General features: G+C 43.9%; 1 protein-coding gene across 3 annotated transcripts in view; it reads right to left on the reverse strand.

Annotated features, from left to right (window-relative positions):
• Kpna4 (karyopherin subunit alpha 4) overlaps window positions 1-4,157 on the reverse strand; it is a 65,272-nt gene extending 61,115 nt beyond the window's left edge. For 2 of the 3 annotated variants that reach the window (XR_009379814.1, XM_059265474.1), the window contains exon 1: window positions 4,050-4,155. Coding sequence is in view for 2 of the 3 variants with exons in the window: in XM_059265474.1 (XP_059121457.1) it covers window positions 4,050-4,118 (69 nt within the window). In the remaining variant the exon portion in view is untranslated. Of the gene's footprint in view, window positions 1-4,049 lie in introns of all 3 variants that reach the window. The other variant, XM_059265475.1, reaches the window with a different exon arrangement.
• Between the last annotated feature and the right edge of the window lie 10,916 nt (window positions 4,158-15,073).

The following is a 15,073-nucleotide window of genomic DNA, read 5'->3' on the forward strand; positions in this document are numbered from 1 at the left end:
CTTCAAATAGACAGACACTTCCTTTGACTTCTGCACTTTCAAGAAAGCATGACTGTATTTTTGGAGGAGTCAGAATGATATACTGAAAGGTACTAATGAATATTAGAAATCTATGAATCATAAAATTATGACTTCAGAAAGGTCACATCATTGTGCCCAAATTGTCCTCCAATAAGCAATTCCCCATTGACTCTTTTTTTTTTTTTTTTTTTTTGGTTTTTCGAGACAGGGTTTCTCTGTGTAGCTTTGCGCCTTTCCTGGAACTCACTTGGTAGCCCAGGCTGGCCTCGAACTCACAGAGATCCGCCTGGCTCTGCCTCCCGAGTGCTGGGATTAAAGGCGTGCGCCACCACCGCCCAGCCCCCATTGACTCTTTAATGTAATATAAAGTGAAAAGTAACGTAAGTTATATATACACACAGGGAAAAAAAAAACCCTAAAAACTATACACAGCTAACTGCAAATAAGGGAGCAAGAGATTCATCAACCACATTGAAGCCTGTTAGATTCTCCTCTTCCTCTAACAAAAGAAGAGTATATAAACTGTTCAGTGAGTTATGAGGCTTCTCACTAACACTAACGTACTAATGTCTACAGCATTCAGGAAGCAACTGTCCTGCACTGCCAGTTTTGTAGATGAAAAGAATCCTAAGACTTAATGATTCTTCCACGGTCACACACAAGAGATCAGGTAAAATTCAATTAAAACTGGCAGATTATGGACTCATTACTTCTAATCAACCTCTCCCCCAAATGTAACAATTATCTCACTCTATATGCTGTTGTGTATTTACACATACACTGTCTAATAAGATAGCTATATAATACGTGAGACTATTAAGCAGTTAAGAAACAGCTGGTCTAAACAGAGAAATACTGTAATGGTAAAATAGAAACTGGATTTTGAAGATTTAGTAGGAATGTGAAAATTTTGATTTTTTAAATACAGAGTAAACGTTAAAATGACATTTAGTATATACTGGGCTAACACTAGTTGTACAGCAACAGCTCTGCCTCCCTCAAAATATAAATCTTAAGACCAAACCAAAAAGCAGTAATTTCTTTTTTTTTTTTTTTTTTTTATAATTTTTTTTTTTTTCGTATTTCTTAGTATTGTTATATTCTACACACATTACCTATGTAACACAATGCAGTAACTGTGTCTGGAAGGGGAGAAAATGTACATACATGTTTCTCAAAGATACAGGCATGTAAGTAGCAAATACAACAAACAGACCATCTAAAAGGAATAAAAGATGTTTTTGTCTCATTACAAGTACACACAATTTTTATAAGCTTTTTGTTTTCTTTTGTGTACTGAGGCTCAAACCCAAGGTTTCATATGTGCCATAACTCATCACTGAACTACCACCCACTTATGTGATTTAAGTCATGTCATAGTTGTAGATGGAAAAATGAAAATATTCTAATTTCTAATACATGTACATGGATTCAGTCACCAAAGAGTAGACACAGATATTATGACCCCCAAATACATCTACTATGCATTGATATATAGTTTTAAATTACCTATCATAGTAACCACATAATTCAATATTTAATCTGTTAGAGACTACAGTGGCAACAAATTCATAGTAAAGTTCATTTTTTTTTTTTTAAGAATAATTTTAAAACAGGGCAGGGAAGCACATGCCTGTAATCCCAGCACTTGGGAGGGTAGCAGAGATGACCACACATAAAATTAAAAAAATACAACAGTGTGGCAGGTTGGACATGGTGGCACATACCTGTAATTTTAGCATTCAGGAGGATGAGGAAGAAGGATTCAGAGTGTAAGACTATCCTGGGTTACAGCTACATAGTGAGACCCTGTCCAAAATAGAAGAATAAAAGGGGGGAGGTAAGAGGGTCTGGCAACCCTATAAAAAGTTAGATGTAAATCCTTGTTACAGCATGGATGAACCTTCAAGGCAAGTAGCCACAAAATATCATAAAATGTACACTCCATTCAGAATAGGCAAACAAAACATTGTTTTGGGCTGGAGTAGCTGAGAAAGACAATTACTGCTAATGACTTATGTCAGGGATTCTTTAAAGAGTAGTAAATATTCTAAGATTAACTTTGGTGCTGATGGCACCATTAAAAAAACATTTTCTATGGGTGATTTGTACATTATGTGAACCACATCTCAACTAAACTGTTAAAAATAGGTAGCAAAAGAAAGTAATTAGAAGTTGGGCATTGTGGCACACACCTTAGAGGCAGAGGCAGGTGGACCTCTGTGAGTTCGAGGCTAGCCTGGTCTACAAATCGAGGTCCAGAACAGCCAGGGCTGTCACACAGAGAAACCTTGTCTTGAAAAACAAACAAACAAACAAAAACAAACAAACAAACAAAAAAACCAAAAAAAAAAAAAGAGATTGGTTGGTAATGTGATACTTTTCTGAATTTCTAAACTTTGTGGTATTTATCAGTTTTATACTTTCCTATTTTGTGATTTTTTTTCCTATTCTAAATATTCGTATTAGTTATAAAAAAAAGGCAGTTCCACGTGTAAATTTGACAACTACGAAATGTGCATTTAAAAAGTGAATTGACTATTATGACATGTAAATTACTCCAATGAAGATGTTAAATTTGGGAACTGAGGAGATGGTTCAGTGGTTCGGTTCCAAGCACCCACATGACAGCTCCTAACTGTCTGTAACTCCAGCTCCAGGAAATCCGACATGCTCCTCTGGCCTCCCTGGACACCAGGCACACATGGTACACATACACACATGCAGACAAAACACCCCTACAAATAAAATAAATCTTAAATAGATTTTAAACTTCTTCCACTATAAAAAAAAGTTGTAACAAAACCAAGCTTTATTAACTAACCTCCAAACAATCTCTGAACAGTCACACACACCCTGAGACATATAGCACTTCTAACTATTGCAATCAGCTGAAACAGCACAAACTACCTTAAGAGACTGAAAGGCACAGTAAAAAGTAAACAAAAGTTGCTGTCTCAATCAGGCAAATGCTCAAGTTCAGGGACAGACTACAGCAATATGAAGATCAGTTACAAGAACATACAGGGGCATAAGACATTTTACCACTTCCTCTTAAAAGTTAAACTCTTGACTCAGAGTGGTTTGTGTGAAAGAAAATATATATAGGCACTTGAAAAATTCCCAAAGAAACACACACACACACACACACACACACACACACACACAGAGTGGAGAGAAACTGTGTGTTTACTACATCGGACCTTAGAAGCAGCTGTGTCTAAGACAATGAACCCTTCTTTCCCCCTTTTAAAATAATAGGTGATGGTGTCAGTCCACAGACCACCGATCCCGATTCCTCACTGCCACCACCACCACCAGGAGGTGGAGGGAAAGGATACCGTACACCAGAGGATGACAGCTTTGTATAACCCTTTGGACTTTCTATGTAAGAACGCACTGGCAGTCTCTTCTCAGGAGAGGTGTAAAGAGATTTGTGAACAAGCTCAAATAAGGGGGATCCTTTTCCAGGAAAAAGGCACACGGTGCGCCACATCTTGAATCAGCTAAGGACCAGAGTGAGAGCCAGGCCGCTGGAAGGCACTGTTAGCATCACCGGGACCGCCTCTCGCGGCGCGGTTGTCTTTTTCAACAGAGAAGTTGACTCCTGTAGTTTGGACGTAGGGGCAAAACCGAAGTCGGCAGGGGAGATCAGAAACAAACGTTTGCGGAGGCGCCGCTGGCCCGGGGAAGTTACGAGGTCGCTGCCCGCAACGCCCGGCGTTGGGGCTAGAGCGGGACTGGAGCGGAGTCCGAGCCTCCGTCGCGGCAGAGCCTCCGCGCGGCCGATCTCCCGGCCGCCCGCACCCGCGTCAAGCCGGCTCGACAGGGCAGGCCTAGGCCGCGCCCGGCGGGCCCGGGCGCTGTCGCCGGCGGAGGCGGAGTAGGCCCGGCACAAACTTCCCGGCGCGGCGCCCGCGTCACGGACGCCCGCCCGCCCAGCGCCATGCCGGCCGCCGCGCCCGCCCGCCCGACTCCGCACGCACCCCGCATCCCGCCGGGGCCAGAGGCCGCGGACCTCACTGTACCTCTAAGTCGCGGCCTTTGTTCTTGAAATTCTTGAGCCGTTGGTTGTCCAATTTCTCGTTGTCCGCCATGGCCGGGCCGGCGACTCTTCCCCCCCCCCGCCCGGGCCCCGCGGGATCCGCCCCAACCACCGCGCCGCACCGACGCTCCCAGGAAGCCGGCCGCCGCCTGCGCCGCCCGCCCGTCCGCTCCTTTCCTCTCGCCCGGCCTCCGCGGCCTCCGCTCCCCGGCCGCCCCCTCCTGTCCCGAGCCCGGACACCACAGCAGCTCGGGCGGAGACAACCGCGGGGCCGGCGGCGGCAACGGCGGCGGAATGTGCTGCCGGCTGAGAGGGGGTGGCGGCCTCGATCTGAGGGCCCGGCTCTGCGGCCACGCCCATCGCCGCCAGCCCCGTCCGCCGATTGGCCGGCCGGCCTCCGGCGCGCTTGGCCAATCAAAAGGGGCGATGGAGAGCTGGGGGGCGGAAGCGCACAAGGAAAGGGGAAGGGAGAGTCTGGGACAGGAAAGGGCCCGGGCGGAGGGGCTGGGGAGGGGAGGAGCCTCGCGCGGAGCGAGAAACCGGAGGAAGGCAGAGCGAAGCAGACCCGGCGGTGGGCGGGATGGGCGGGGGATAGTCGCCCCGTTCACGGTTGTCGGGGTAGTCTTGGATGTTGGGATTCTCGACTCGGTTCTTTTCTCCTCCGGTGTTACTTGAGCGCTTCATTCACTTTGGAAGGCAAAGAGGTGTGTCCAAGCTCCACGCGGGGTCCCGAACGGTTAGCCCTCTTCTGGGTCGTCCTAGGGCCCGGGTGGGTGTCGAGGCTAGGACGGACTGGGGTGACGTGCATTCTGAAAGCGAGAGGGACAGAGGAGGAAAAGAAAAGGGGTCTCTGACCAAGTTCCCGCAACAGGTAGAAACTTGGGAAGACTCGATACTTCTATGATACCTCTTCTGGGGTATTTCTTCTTGGAAAGTTAAACTGCCTGGTCACAAAGAATTTATAGCGAACTAGGACTATGATCCTTGACATAGCAAATGCAACATTGTGACTGTCGATAAAGGAAGTTAATCCCCAAAGACATCTTAACCAGGAACATTGTAACCAAAGGCGGAAGTAAAACAAGATACAAAAAAGCCTCTCAAACTTTTCAGAAGAGGTCCCCGCTGGTGACACAGTTTGTAATCTTAGCTATTGCGGGTAAAGGGCGCCACTCAAATAGGAGGATCCCAAGTGCAAGGCCTGCTTGAACTAGAGAGTTTAGAGCCACTCTGAGCAGTTTAGTGACACCCCCTTTACCCCTTCCCGCGTGCATCTCAAGGTAAAAAGTACAAACATACTCCTTGGCAGAGGCTAAGCATGCTGAAGGCCCTTGGTCTGGGATATGCTGGCTTGTCATCTCAGGATGCTCCTGCCTCTATCTCCCAGTGCTGGAATTACAGGTATGCACACCTGGACTGGCTTGCTGGGGATCAAACTCAAGTCCTTATACTTAAAGACCTTCTCCTTTATTTTTATTCTCCAAAGATTCATTTAGTTGAAGTGACAATGTATTTGCATGCTGGAACACTAGCATATTTTAAAATATGACTAAGCTAGGTATGGTAATATATGCTCTAATCCCAAGATTTAGGAGACTCAGGCAGTAAATTCTAGAATTCTGAAGCCAGTCTGAGTATATCAAGAGATCCTGTGTCCCAAAGCAAAACCGTGAGATCTAAGTGTGGCAAACCATACTTGTAATCTCAGGACTTGGAAGTCTGAGTCTGAGTTCTAGGCAAGACTGGGCTATAGAGTGAGAACCTGTCTCAAAAATATAAAATGAAAGAAAGGAAGGGTGGGTTTAGGACAAGAAAATTTTCATATAAAGATGGAGAAAGAGAACATGGCTCATGAATGTTGCCCCATTGTGGATTTGATCATAAGAAAGGCTCATGTGATTACTTGAGCAAAGTACATAGTACTGAGTAAAGAAAAGAAGGAATTTTATACATTGCTAGATCTTACTGAAATATAATTTGTGTTTGTTACAGTTGGGCTGGTTCTTTCTGGAGAGAAAAATACTGAATCATAGGTAATCACTATAGTTTGTTGAATGTTCATATATTGAAGCTTGGTTACCAGTTTCAGAGGAATTCTCCTAGGAAGGGATTAAGATAGTTCTTGTGGAATTCTTTATTACTTTTCAAGATAGAGTTGTTATTAAAAAAAAAAAAAAGACACAACTTGCTGGCCAATTTTCTTTAATTGTCTGTAAAACCATAAGATTTCTCTCTCATACCTCCATGATGCCATCTGTCATGGGGGGGGGGGGGGGAGCTCACCAGAGTCAGTATTGTGATATTTGAACAACTCCAAAACTATGAAGCATCTTTTCTTCAGAAAGTAGCCAGGCTAAAATATTTTGTTACAGTAACAGAAAATGGACTAATATAGTAGCATTCTTGTATTTTCTCTGGGAAAAAAAAAATTGACCAGCACAGGGAACTTGATACAGGCCTTTTTATTTCCAGAAGATTCTGACTTATGGCTTGGAGAGTCTGAAGAAAATAACCACTTATTTTGAAATTGATATTAATTTGATTGAGGGAGGAAAAACATCTAGGTTTTTGTTTGTTTGTTGACCTAGCATCACATGTGGTCCCGACTGACGTCAATCTTTTTATGGAGATAAAGCTAGCCTTGAACTCCTGATTCCCCTGCCTGTCTCCCCAGTGCTGGCGTTACTGGTATATGCCACCACACCAGTATAGCTTATGTCTCAAGCTTAGTCTTGACTATTTCATCAAAGAAAACTTTTGAATTTAGGCTCAACCTTCATCCTAATACTTCCCACTTCAGACAAGTTCCCTGCCTTAATTTTTAAAACTTTTTAAAAATTTTTAAGTAATTACAAATTTGTAAGAATTACAACAGAAAGGTATTAGGTGATTTTGCTTCTCTTTATTCCACTGCTTCTAATGGCAATACCTTATATAACTATACTATCAAAATAAGGCATTAGGGCCTGGAGAGAGGCTCAGCAGATAAGAATACTTGCTGCTCTTGCAGAGGACCCAAGTTCGGATCCTAGCACTCAGGTTAGGTGGCTCACTATTATCTGTAACTCCCACTCCAGGAGAGCTAACACTCTGACCTCCAAAGGCACTGTATACATGTGGTGTACATACATACATACACACAGGCAAACAATCATACACATTCAATAACAATAAATCTCTTCTTTAAAGGTAGTTAATTTTGATAAAATCCAGAGGCTAATTAGAATATAGAAAAGACAATATATTATAAACAATTTAAGGTTTCTATAATCACAGTAATAATGTTACCAGATGTTAAGCTGCTACAATTTAGGTCTGGGAATTTTATTTATGGGAGGTATTTTATTATTGCTATTTGTATGTTTACTCTTACAAATAGCACTTATCCAACACTATGTGACAGTCTTTTTTTGAGACAAGGTCTTTCTGTGTAGCTAAGGTTTGCCTATAATTCATAATCCTTCTCTTTCAATCCCCCTGGGTGCTAGGATTGCAACCATACCACCATGCCTGGCCAAGGTAGCCTTGTAAACATCTGTTGCAGGGTCTCTCCAGTTAGATTAAGCTGTGCTCTGACTTGCTGGATAGCCAAGAGTAGCCTTGAGTTCCTAATCCTCCTGCCTCCACCTCTCTAGTGCTTAGATTGTAGGAGTGAGTCACCACATCTAGCTGTATAGATGCATTGAGTTCCTACGATGATCCCGTGAAGTAATTGTGTTCACTTTACAAATTAGAAAATTGAACCTTAGAGAGGTGTAATAATTGATTTAAGTCACGCAGTGAATGTTAGAGCAGGCATTTGAACTGATCCTGACACCAGAGCCCCCTGGGAAGGACTTGAAGGTCAGTATTCCTAATGCACTTTGAAGGGAGGTATTATTTCCATTTCCTGTACAAGAAGCCTAAGGTTTAGTGTGGTTCAGTAACCTGCTCGGGCCCTCACACAACTAGCAGGTGCTGGAGCGCTAGTTTGATTCTGGGCCCACCTAGCTCTAAACACCAGGCTCTTGGTAAATGAACTCTGTTTCCCTGGCATCACACACAGACCTCAGCTGGACCTCTCAACTCCAGCTCTGAAATGTATGAGACAGAGCTGCTCAACCCTCAGTTACATCAAAGTCACCTGGGATGCATAAAGCCACGTTAGTGGGCACTTCCCCAGACCTTCTGCTTTAGAAAGTCCGAGCTCCTGAACAAAGGCAGATGTTCTGCTCCCCAGGACGACTTTGAAGTCTACTGGATCTGGCATGACAGCCAGTTTTAAGGTTGTTTCACCCTTAAGGTAAGGAAAAAATTAAAATAAGGGCACCACATCACGGTGATGGGTTATGTAAAATAATGCACACCAAGGTTGCATAGGTCTAACTAAAAAATGTAACCAAACAATTAGTGTTTCAAGGACTGAAGTCTCCAAGTTAGTAAAAACCGGTTTGGTATTGCTGAATGGATTTATGTTGTATTTTTCAGGATTCCTTTCTGCATCTAGTTTTTCTCGAGTTTCTCCCAACAGCATTCTTTGTGTATTCTTCATGGGGATTGGCTCCACGGATGGATTTAAGTGCAGTTTGCTCTTCTTGGTGGTGGTTCATATCTTTCTTATGCACTGTGGCTATTCCTGCCTTTCTACCTCTTTGAAGGCTCAGACCTGCTCAGTCCTCGAGTCAATCCCAAAGCATCAGGAGGTTGTGTCTTCATGACCTATGCCTCTGCTCCTGAACCCCAACCCATTCGCCAGCCATCATGCTTTCCTTCTTCTAGTCTGGTTCTCAGGGCCCGCCCTGGAGATTTAGTCAGGAACAGGGTCTCCTGCCCTGGACTTACCTTTTATAACCTCTCTCACCCTAATAAACAAGACAGAATGCACCTCTCTTTTTAGTTGCCCTGCCCAGGGGGATTCCTTCTTGATCAAATCGATGAAGGGAAATCCCAAAGCACTGTTAGCGCATAATCCTCCACAGTTCTGCTAAAGGTGACACTGTTTCTTCAGCTGAAAACATTAGATGTCTTTGATTCTTTTTTTTTGTTTGTTTGTTTGTTTTTCGAGACAGGGTTTCTCTGTGTAGCTTTGCGCCTTTCCTGGAACTCACTTGGTAGTCCAGGCTGGCCTCGAACTCACAGAGATCCGCCTGGCTCTGCCTCCCGAGTGCTGGGATTAAAGGCGTGCGCCACCACCGCCTGGCTGTCTTTGATTCTTTATCCCAGTCTCCCCATTCTTACACTTAATTTATAACAAAATCTATTGAGTAACTCGTATCCCCCCCCCCCCCATGTCCTCTGTTCTGCTGCCTCTCCATTCCCAGAGCTGCACCCCCCTGCCCTCACTGTTGAGGTCAGTAAGACCGTGTCGTATTCATGACGGCCAGAAGAAGGGCGGAGCTGGGATCTAGATAGTTCGTCCTCCTGATTGGCGCTCAAGCTTTCACATCAACACCCCCTTCACCCGGGTTCTTCAACCTCACAGCAGCTTAGTCACAGCCCGTTTAATCTGCAGAGGATACGAGCTATATTAGAAAATGACTCTTACTGCCAGGCCAGGTGACAGATCTACAGTTGCAGGTGCTTGGGAGCACTGAGGCAAGAGGATGGGAAGTTCAAGGCCATCCTGGGCGACTTAGGGGACCATGTTTTAAAATGGAAAACAAAATAAGAAATGGCTGGAGACCCCTGTCTCGAAAAACAAAAACAAAAACAAAACAAAACAAAATAAAACCATAAAAAAAACAAAACAAACAAAAAACCAAAGAAATGGCTGGAGACAGCTCAGTAGAAAGTACTTGCCTGGCATATATGAAGCCCTAAGTTCCATCTACGGACACACACACACACACACACACACACACACACACACACACTGCTTGTCAAACACTTGTGTGCTTGATATAATCATTTAAAAGAAAATGTCATGGTCAGACATAGTGGTATATGCCTTTAATCCCAGCCCTTGGGAGGCAGCAGGTGGATTTCTATGAGTTTCAGGCTGGCCTGGTCTGCATACTGAATATCAATGTTATTATAATGTTACTATAATTCTTAAGGAAAAAACAGTTGAGAATCTGTGGAAATGAAAAGGGTGGATATATTAACTGTCTCTGTCTCTGTCCTTCTCTATCACTGCTCCCCCACCCACCCCGTGTGTGTGTGTGTGTGTGTGTGTGTGTGTGTGTGTGTGTGTGCGCGCGCGCGCGCGCGCTGCGCGCGTTGTGAATGTGATAGGCCCCTATCTTCAGATATGTCTTGCACTTGAATTATACATTCTGTTTTGAAACTGAGAATAGTAGAAAAACAGCCACTCAGCCTGGTAAAAATTCTCGAGAATGTGTGACTTCAATAACATCAGCAAAGACAGACTGGTGTCCTGCTGCAGGCCGCTGCTTTGGAAAACCACATATAGGTAAGATATTAGTTTAAGGCAGGTGTTAGTTTTGTCCCTGTGATTGAGCATAGACTACATGTGAATATGGTACTCTGGACACACATGTAATTATCAAATAAAATGAAAACAACACAAGACTGAACACTCTCGAGGCACATAAATTCGTCTTGAAATCCACACCTCAAAGGGTTTACCAGCACTGTCTTTATAGTTTGTCTCCGTGTTACACAAAACCCTGAAGTCTCTTGGAGACCTTCTCCAGTGCAGTTTCAATGGATTCTTCGGATGCTTCCAGAGTCAGAGGTCTGGAGTTCCTGATGTGCTGGACAAACATGGTCACTGAAGATCACCTATGAGAGACTTCAGAAAAATTTTTGTTAAATCTTTTGATGTTTTTTTCTCACTCTATCACATTATTAAATGCTGGAAAACTCTATCCTTTCATCCATACATTTATTCTAACACTCGTTGGGTCCTGCAAGAGGTTGCTCACCAAATCAACTAATGACTGGCAATACTACATTTGGCAAAAATCTGTGACTATCAGGACCATTTAAAGCAGTGGGAAAATATCACTACCCATATGACATGTAAGAGCAGTTTAACTTCTAAAGGAAAATTCTTGGTTTGTGTTTATTTGTTTGCTTATGATTTTGGGCAGGGTCTTGCTATTTAGCCCAGGCTGGCCTAGAAATAGCAGCCCTCCTGGTTCAGCTTCCTGACTGCTGTGATTATAGACACGCCACCAAGTCCAGCTGTTTGCTTACACTTCTGCCTTCTTCATGAAAAGAAGGAAATTTTACCGTGTATTTGTATCTCTCAGTAGTCACTAACATGTGAAATGCTTTGAAAGGAATAGTGGTCAGGAATAGTGGTGCATACCTTTAATCCAACCTTCAGTGAAGCACTTGGAAGGCAGATACAGGCAGGTCTCTGTGAGTTTAAGACCAGCCAGTTCTACATAGTGAATCCCAGGTCAACCAAGGCTATATTGTGAGACTCATGGGAGAGGGTAGCAAGTTACGCTTTGCTACTTTTGAGTGTAGAAATCCCCTGTGGGGTTATAAGAATGTGCTAACGTGTTGGGTTCTCGGTGGTGCTGGAGATTGGGCCTAGGGCTTTTTTTACATGCTGGATAAGCACTCTGTCAACTGGCCTGGATGTCCAGACCTTTTATTGTTTTGTTTCATTTGGTTCTGTTTTTGAGACAGAGTCTCACACTGGCACAAGCTGTCCTGGAACTCACTATAGCCCAGATTCATGGCCATCCTCCTGTCTCAGCATCTGAAATGCTGGAATTACCAAACCCAGCAGAAATCTCTTTGAAGAGCCACCGTCTCTGGCTCCTTCATTCCTGGCAGTTCCCTTGGGGGCACTCTTAGGAGGTGGTCAGAGGGTACACTGGCAGATGGCTTGTTCATCCCCCTCATACTTCTTTGTAGGAACAATTTGAATGTACTTTGTATTTCCCAAATCACAAAATACATTGCCTTTGTCGAAATCCCTAAAACAAGACAACAGAAGGGCTTGGAAAGAGACCACATATCTATCCCATCCCACCCCATATACAACCACTTAGTATAGTGTCCATCTTATTGGGTGCTGTATAGTATGCTATGTGTCATCTGTAGTATATAGTATAACATGAATCTATGTGCATTCTCTGACTTGGCTTTAGGAGCATGTGGCTGATACAGTTATGTAAGTAAGGCCCCATGCTTAGTTAAATGCTCTTCTGTCACCATCTTGAAATTCTTATTTTTTGAACAAGGGCTCCACATTTTCATTTTGCACTGGTTCTTGCAAATTATGTTGTCTGCCTGGTATGGTGTACTGTATAATCTTTTGAGATTATTACAACTTTTTTTTCCCATGCATTGCTTCCATTTTTAAAGAAAATGCCTGTATAGTGTTTCTATTTTAAATGTAAATAAGCACTGTAAATGCAAATAGGGTCATATTGTGTACCATGTTGCCACCTGCCTTTACATTCAGTGACATTTCTCCTGGTTTCGTAGTTTGCAGTGGCTAAAGAACACTCTGTTATGTGCATAGCCGTAATTTGTTTAATCACTCTAGCGGTCTCCCACTGATGTGCCTTTGATAACAAAGCAAGCACGCTTTAGTTCCTGTTCTGTACTGGCCTCACTAACTCCCTAGGATACATTTCTAGAAGTCGATTGCTGGGTCAAAGGATGTGACTGTTTCAAAGTGTGAGACACATGACCTGATTGTCTTTCAGAAAGATTGTACTAGGTTAGACCACTCCAGTTCCACCAGCTGTGCACAATCATGAGTGTTGCCCTGCACCCTAACTGGCCGAAATAACTTGGACTTCAACTCTGTGGATCTTGCCTGCCTCCTCTTTCTAATGGTCTTAGCTTACTAGGATACCACTGATTCTTCTAACTTGAAATGGCGGTCTCTTGAGTTAAACATCTTGCTGCTAATTGTAGTGAGTACCTTTTAGGTAGAGATTTTTGGGGTCCTTCCTGGCAAATATGTGAAACATTAGGCTAAGCCCCCTAGATGGTCTTTTAAGGAAACATGTTTTTAATTTCCACAGTCTGCATTCAAGGGTTCTGTGAGTGTTGACAGTGACTCCCAAATAGGAATCTACTGGCTTGTTCTTTTTGGTTTTTGTTTTTGTTTGTTTTTTTTTGTTTTTGTTTTTTTAAACATGGTTTCATGTAGACTGGGGAGCCTTCATCTCAGTATGCAAGTGCGGATGACCTTGAACTCCGGATCTTCCTGCCTCCAACTCCCAATGCAAGATTACGAGTGTGGCACCAAAGCCGGACCTCTTCTGCTGTTAACACCCAGTCATTAAATTCTAACTTCGCAACACTTCCCAAGCTGTAAAAGAACAGTACAGAGAGTTCCCTGCACTGCTCACCAGTGTTCCCCAGACCATGGCATCTTAGTCAGCTTTCACATCCTCACCAGCTCTGAACTCAGAAGAAATCGTTCACATCCTTACTGGGCTACCTCTCTTGTAGGAGCAATCTACTGCAAATGCTCCAACTCATAATCATAGAAAAAAGACACAAATTATTCTGTATGTACACTATTTAAATGTTATCATTTTTCTCCAGTTCATTGAACAAAATTGGAAAAAAAATCTGATCAAGGGTTCAAACCAGGGCCACTTGCTTTAGTAGTAGGTGTTTCCTCCTTCCCTCTCCTTTTGAGTCATACTCTTGTGGACTATTAGTTGAAGATGTGTTACATTTGTCTATGCTGTGGAATATTTGTTTAATGATGCAAAGATGTGTTGCATTTGTTTAACTCTGTAAAGCTATGTTACTTTGCCTGTCTAAAACACCTGATCGGTCTAATAAAGAGCTGAATGGCCAATAGCTAGACAGGAGAGGGCTGGGTGGGGCTGCCAGGAAGAGAGAATAAATAGAAGAATGAGAAGATCGAGGAGCGAGACAAGGAGAGGAATCTGGATGCCAGGGACCAGCCACCCAACCAGCTACGGAGTAAGAAGGAAAGAAAGACGTAGAATACAGAAAGGTAAAAGCCCAGAGGTAAAGGTAGATGGGATTTTTTTTTTTTTGGTTAATCTTTTTTTTTTTTTTTTTTTTTTTTTTTTGGTTTTTCGAGACAGGGTTTCTCTGTGTAGCTTTGCGCCTTTCCTGGAACTCGCTTTGGAGACCAGGCTGGCCTCGAACTCACAGAGATCCGCCTGGCTCTGCCTCCCGAGTGCTGGGATTAAAGGCGTGTGCCACCACCGCCCGGCTGGTTAATCTTTTTATTGTGATTTTTTTAAAGTTTTTTTTCTTCATTTTACATACCAACCACAGTTCCCCCTCCCTTCCCTCCTCCCCCATCTACTCCTCAGAGAGGGTAAGGCCTCCCATCCCATTGGGAGTCAACAAAGTCTGGCTTATCAAGTTGAGGCAAGACCAAGCCCCTCTCCCCTGCATTGAGCATGGTATCCCTCCAAAGGGAATGGGCTTCAAAAAGCCAGTTCCTGCATCAGGGGCCCCACAAACTGACCAAACCACACAATTATCACCCACATTCGGAGGGCCTAGTTTGGTCCCATGCAGGCTCCCCAGCTGTCAGTCCAGAGTCCCTGAGCTCCCACTAGCTCAGGTCACCTGTCTCTGTGGGTTTCCCATCATGAGCTTGACCCCCCTCCCCACCTCCACTCATATAATCCCTCCTCCCTCTCTTTGACTGGACTTCAGGAGCCCAGCCCAGTGCCTGCCTGTGGATCTCTGCATCTGCTTCCATCAGTTACTGGATGAAGGCTCTATGATGACAGTTAGGGTAGTCACCAATCTGATTACAGGGGAAGGCCAGTTCAGGCACCCTCTCCACTATTGCTAGGAGTTTTAGCTGGGGTCATCTTTGTGTATTCCTGGGAGTTTCCCTGGTACCAGGTTTCTCCCTAACCCCATAATGGCCCCCTCTGTCAAGTTATCTCTTTCCTTGCTCTCCCCCTCCAACTAGACCATCCACTTCCCTCATGTTTTCATTCCCCACCCCCTCCAGTTTACCCAGGAGATCTGATCTATTTCCCCTTCCTAGGGTGATCCATGCATTAGACGGGTTAATTTAAATAAATAATAATAAAAAAAGCTAGAAATAAGCCAAGCTAAGGCTGGCCAGGCATTCGTAAG

This window comes from Peromyscus eremicus, chromosome 6, assembly GCF_949786415.1.
Source record: "Peromyscus eremicus chromosome 6, PerEre_H2_v1, whole genome shotgun sequence".
In the NCBI taxonomy this organism is placed as follows: Eukaryota; Metazoa; Chordata; class Mammalia; order Rodentia; family Cricetidae; genus Peromyscus; species Peromyscus eremicus.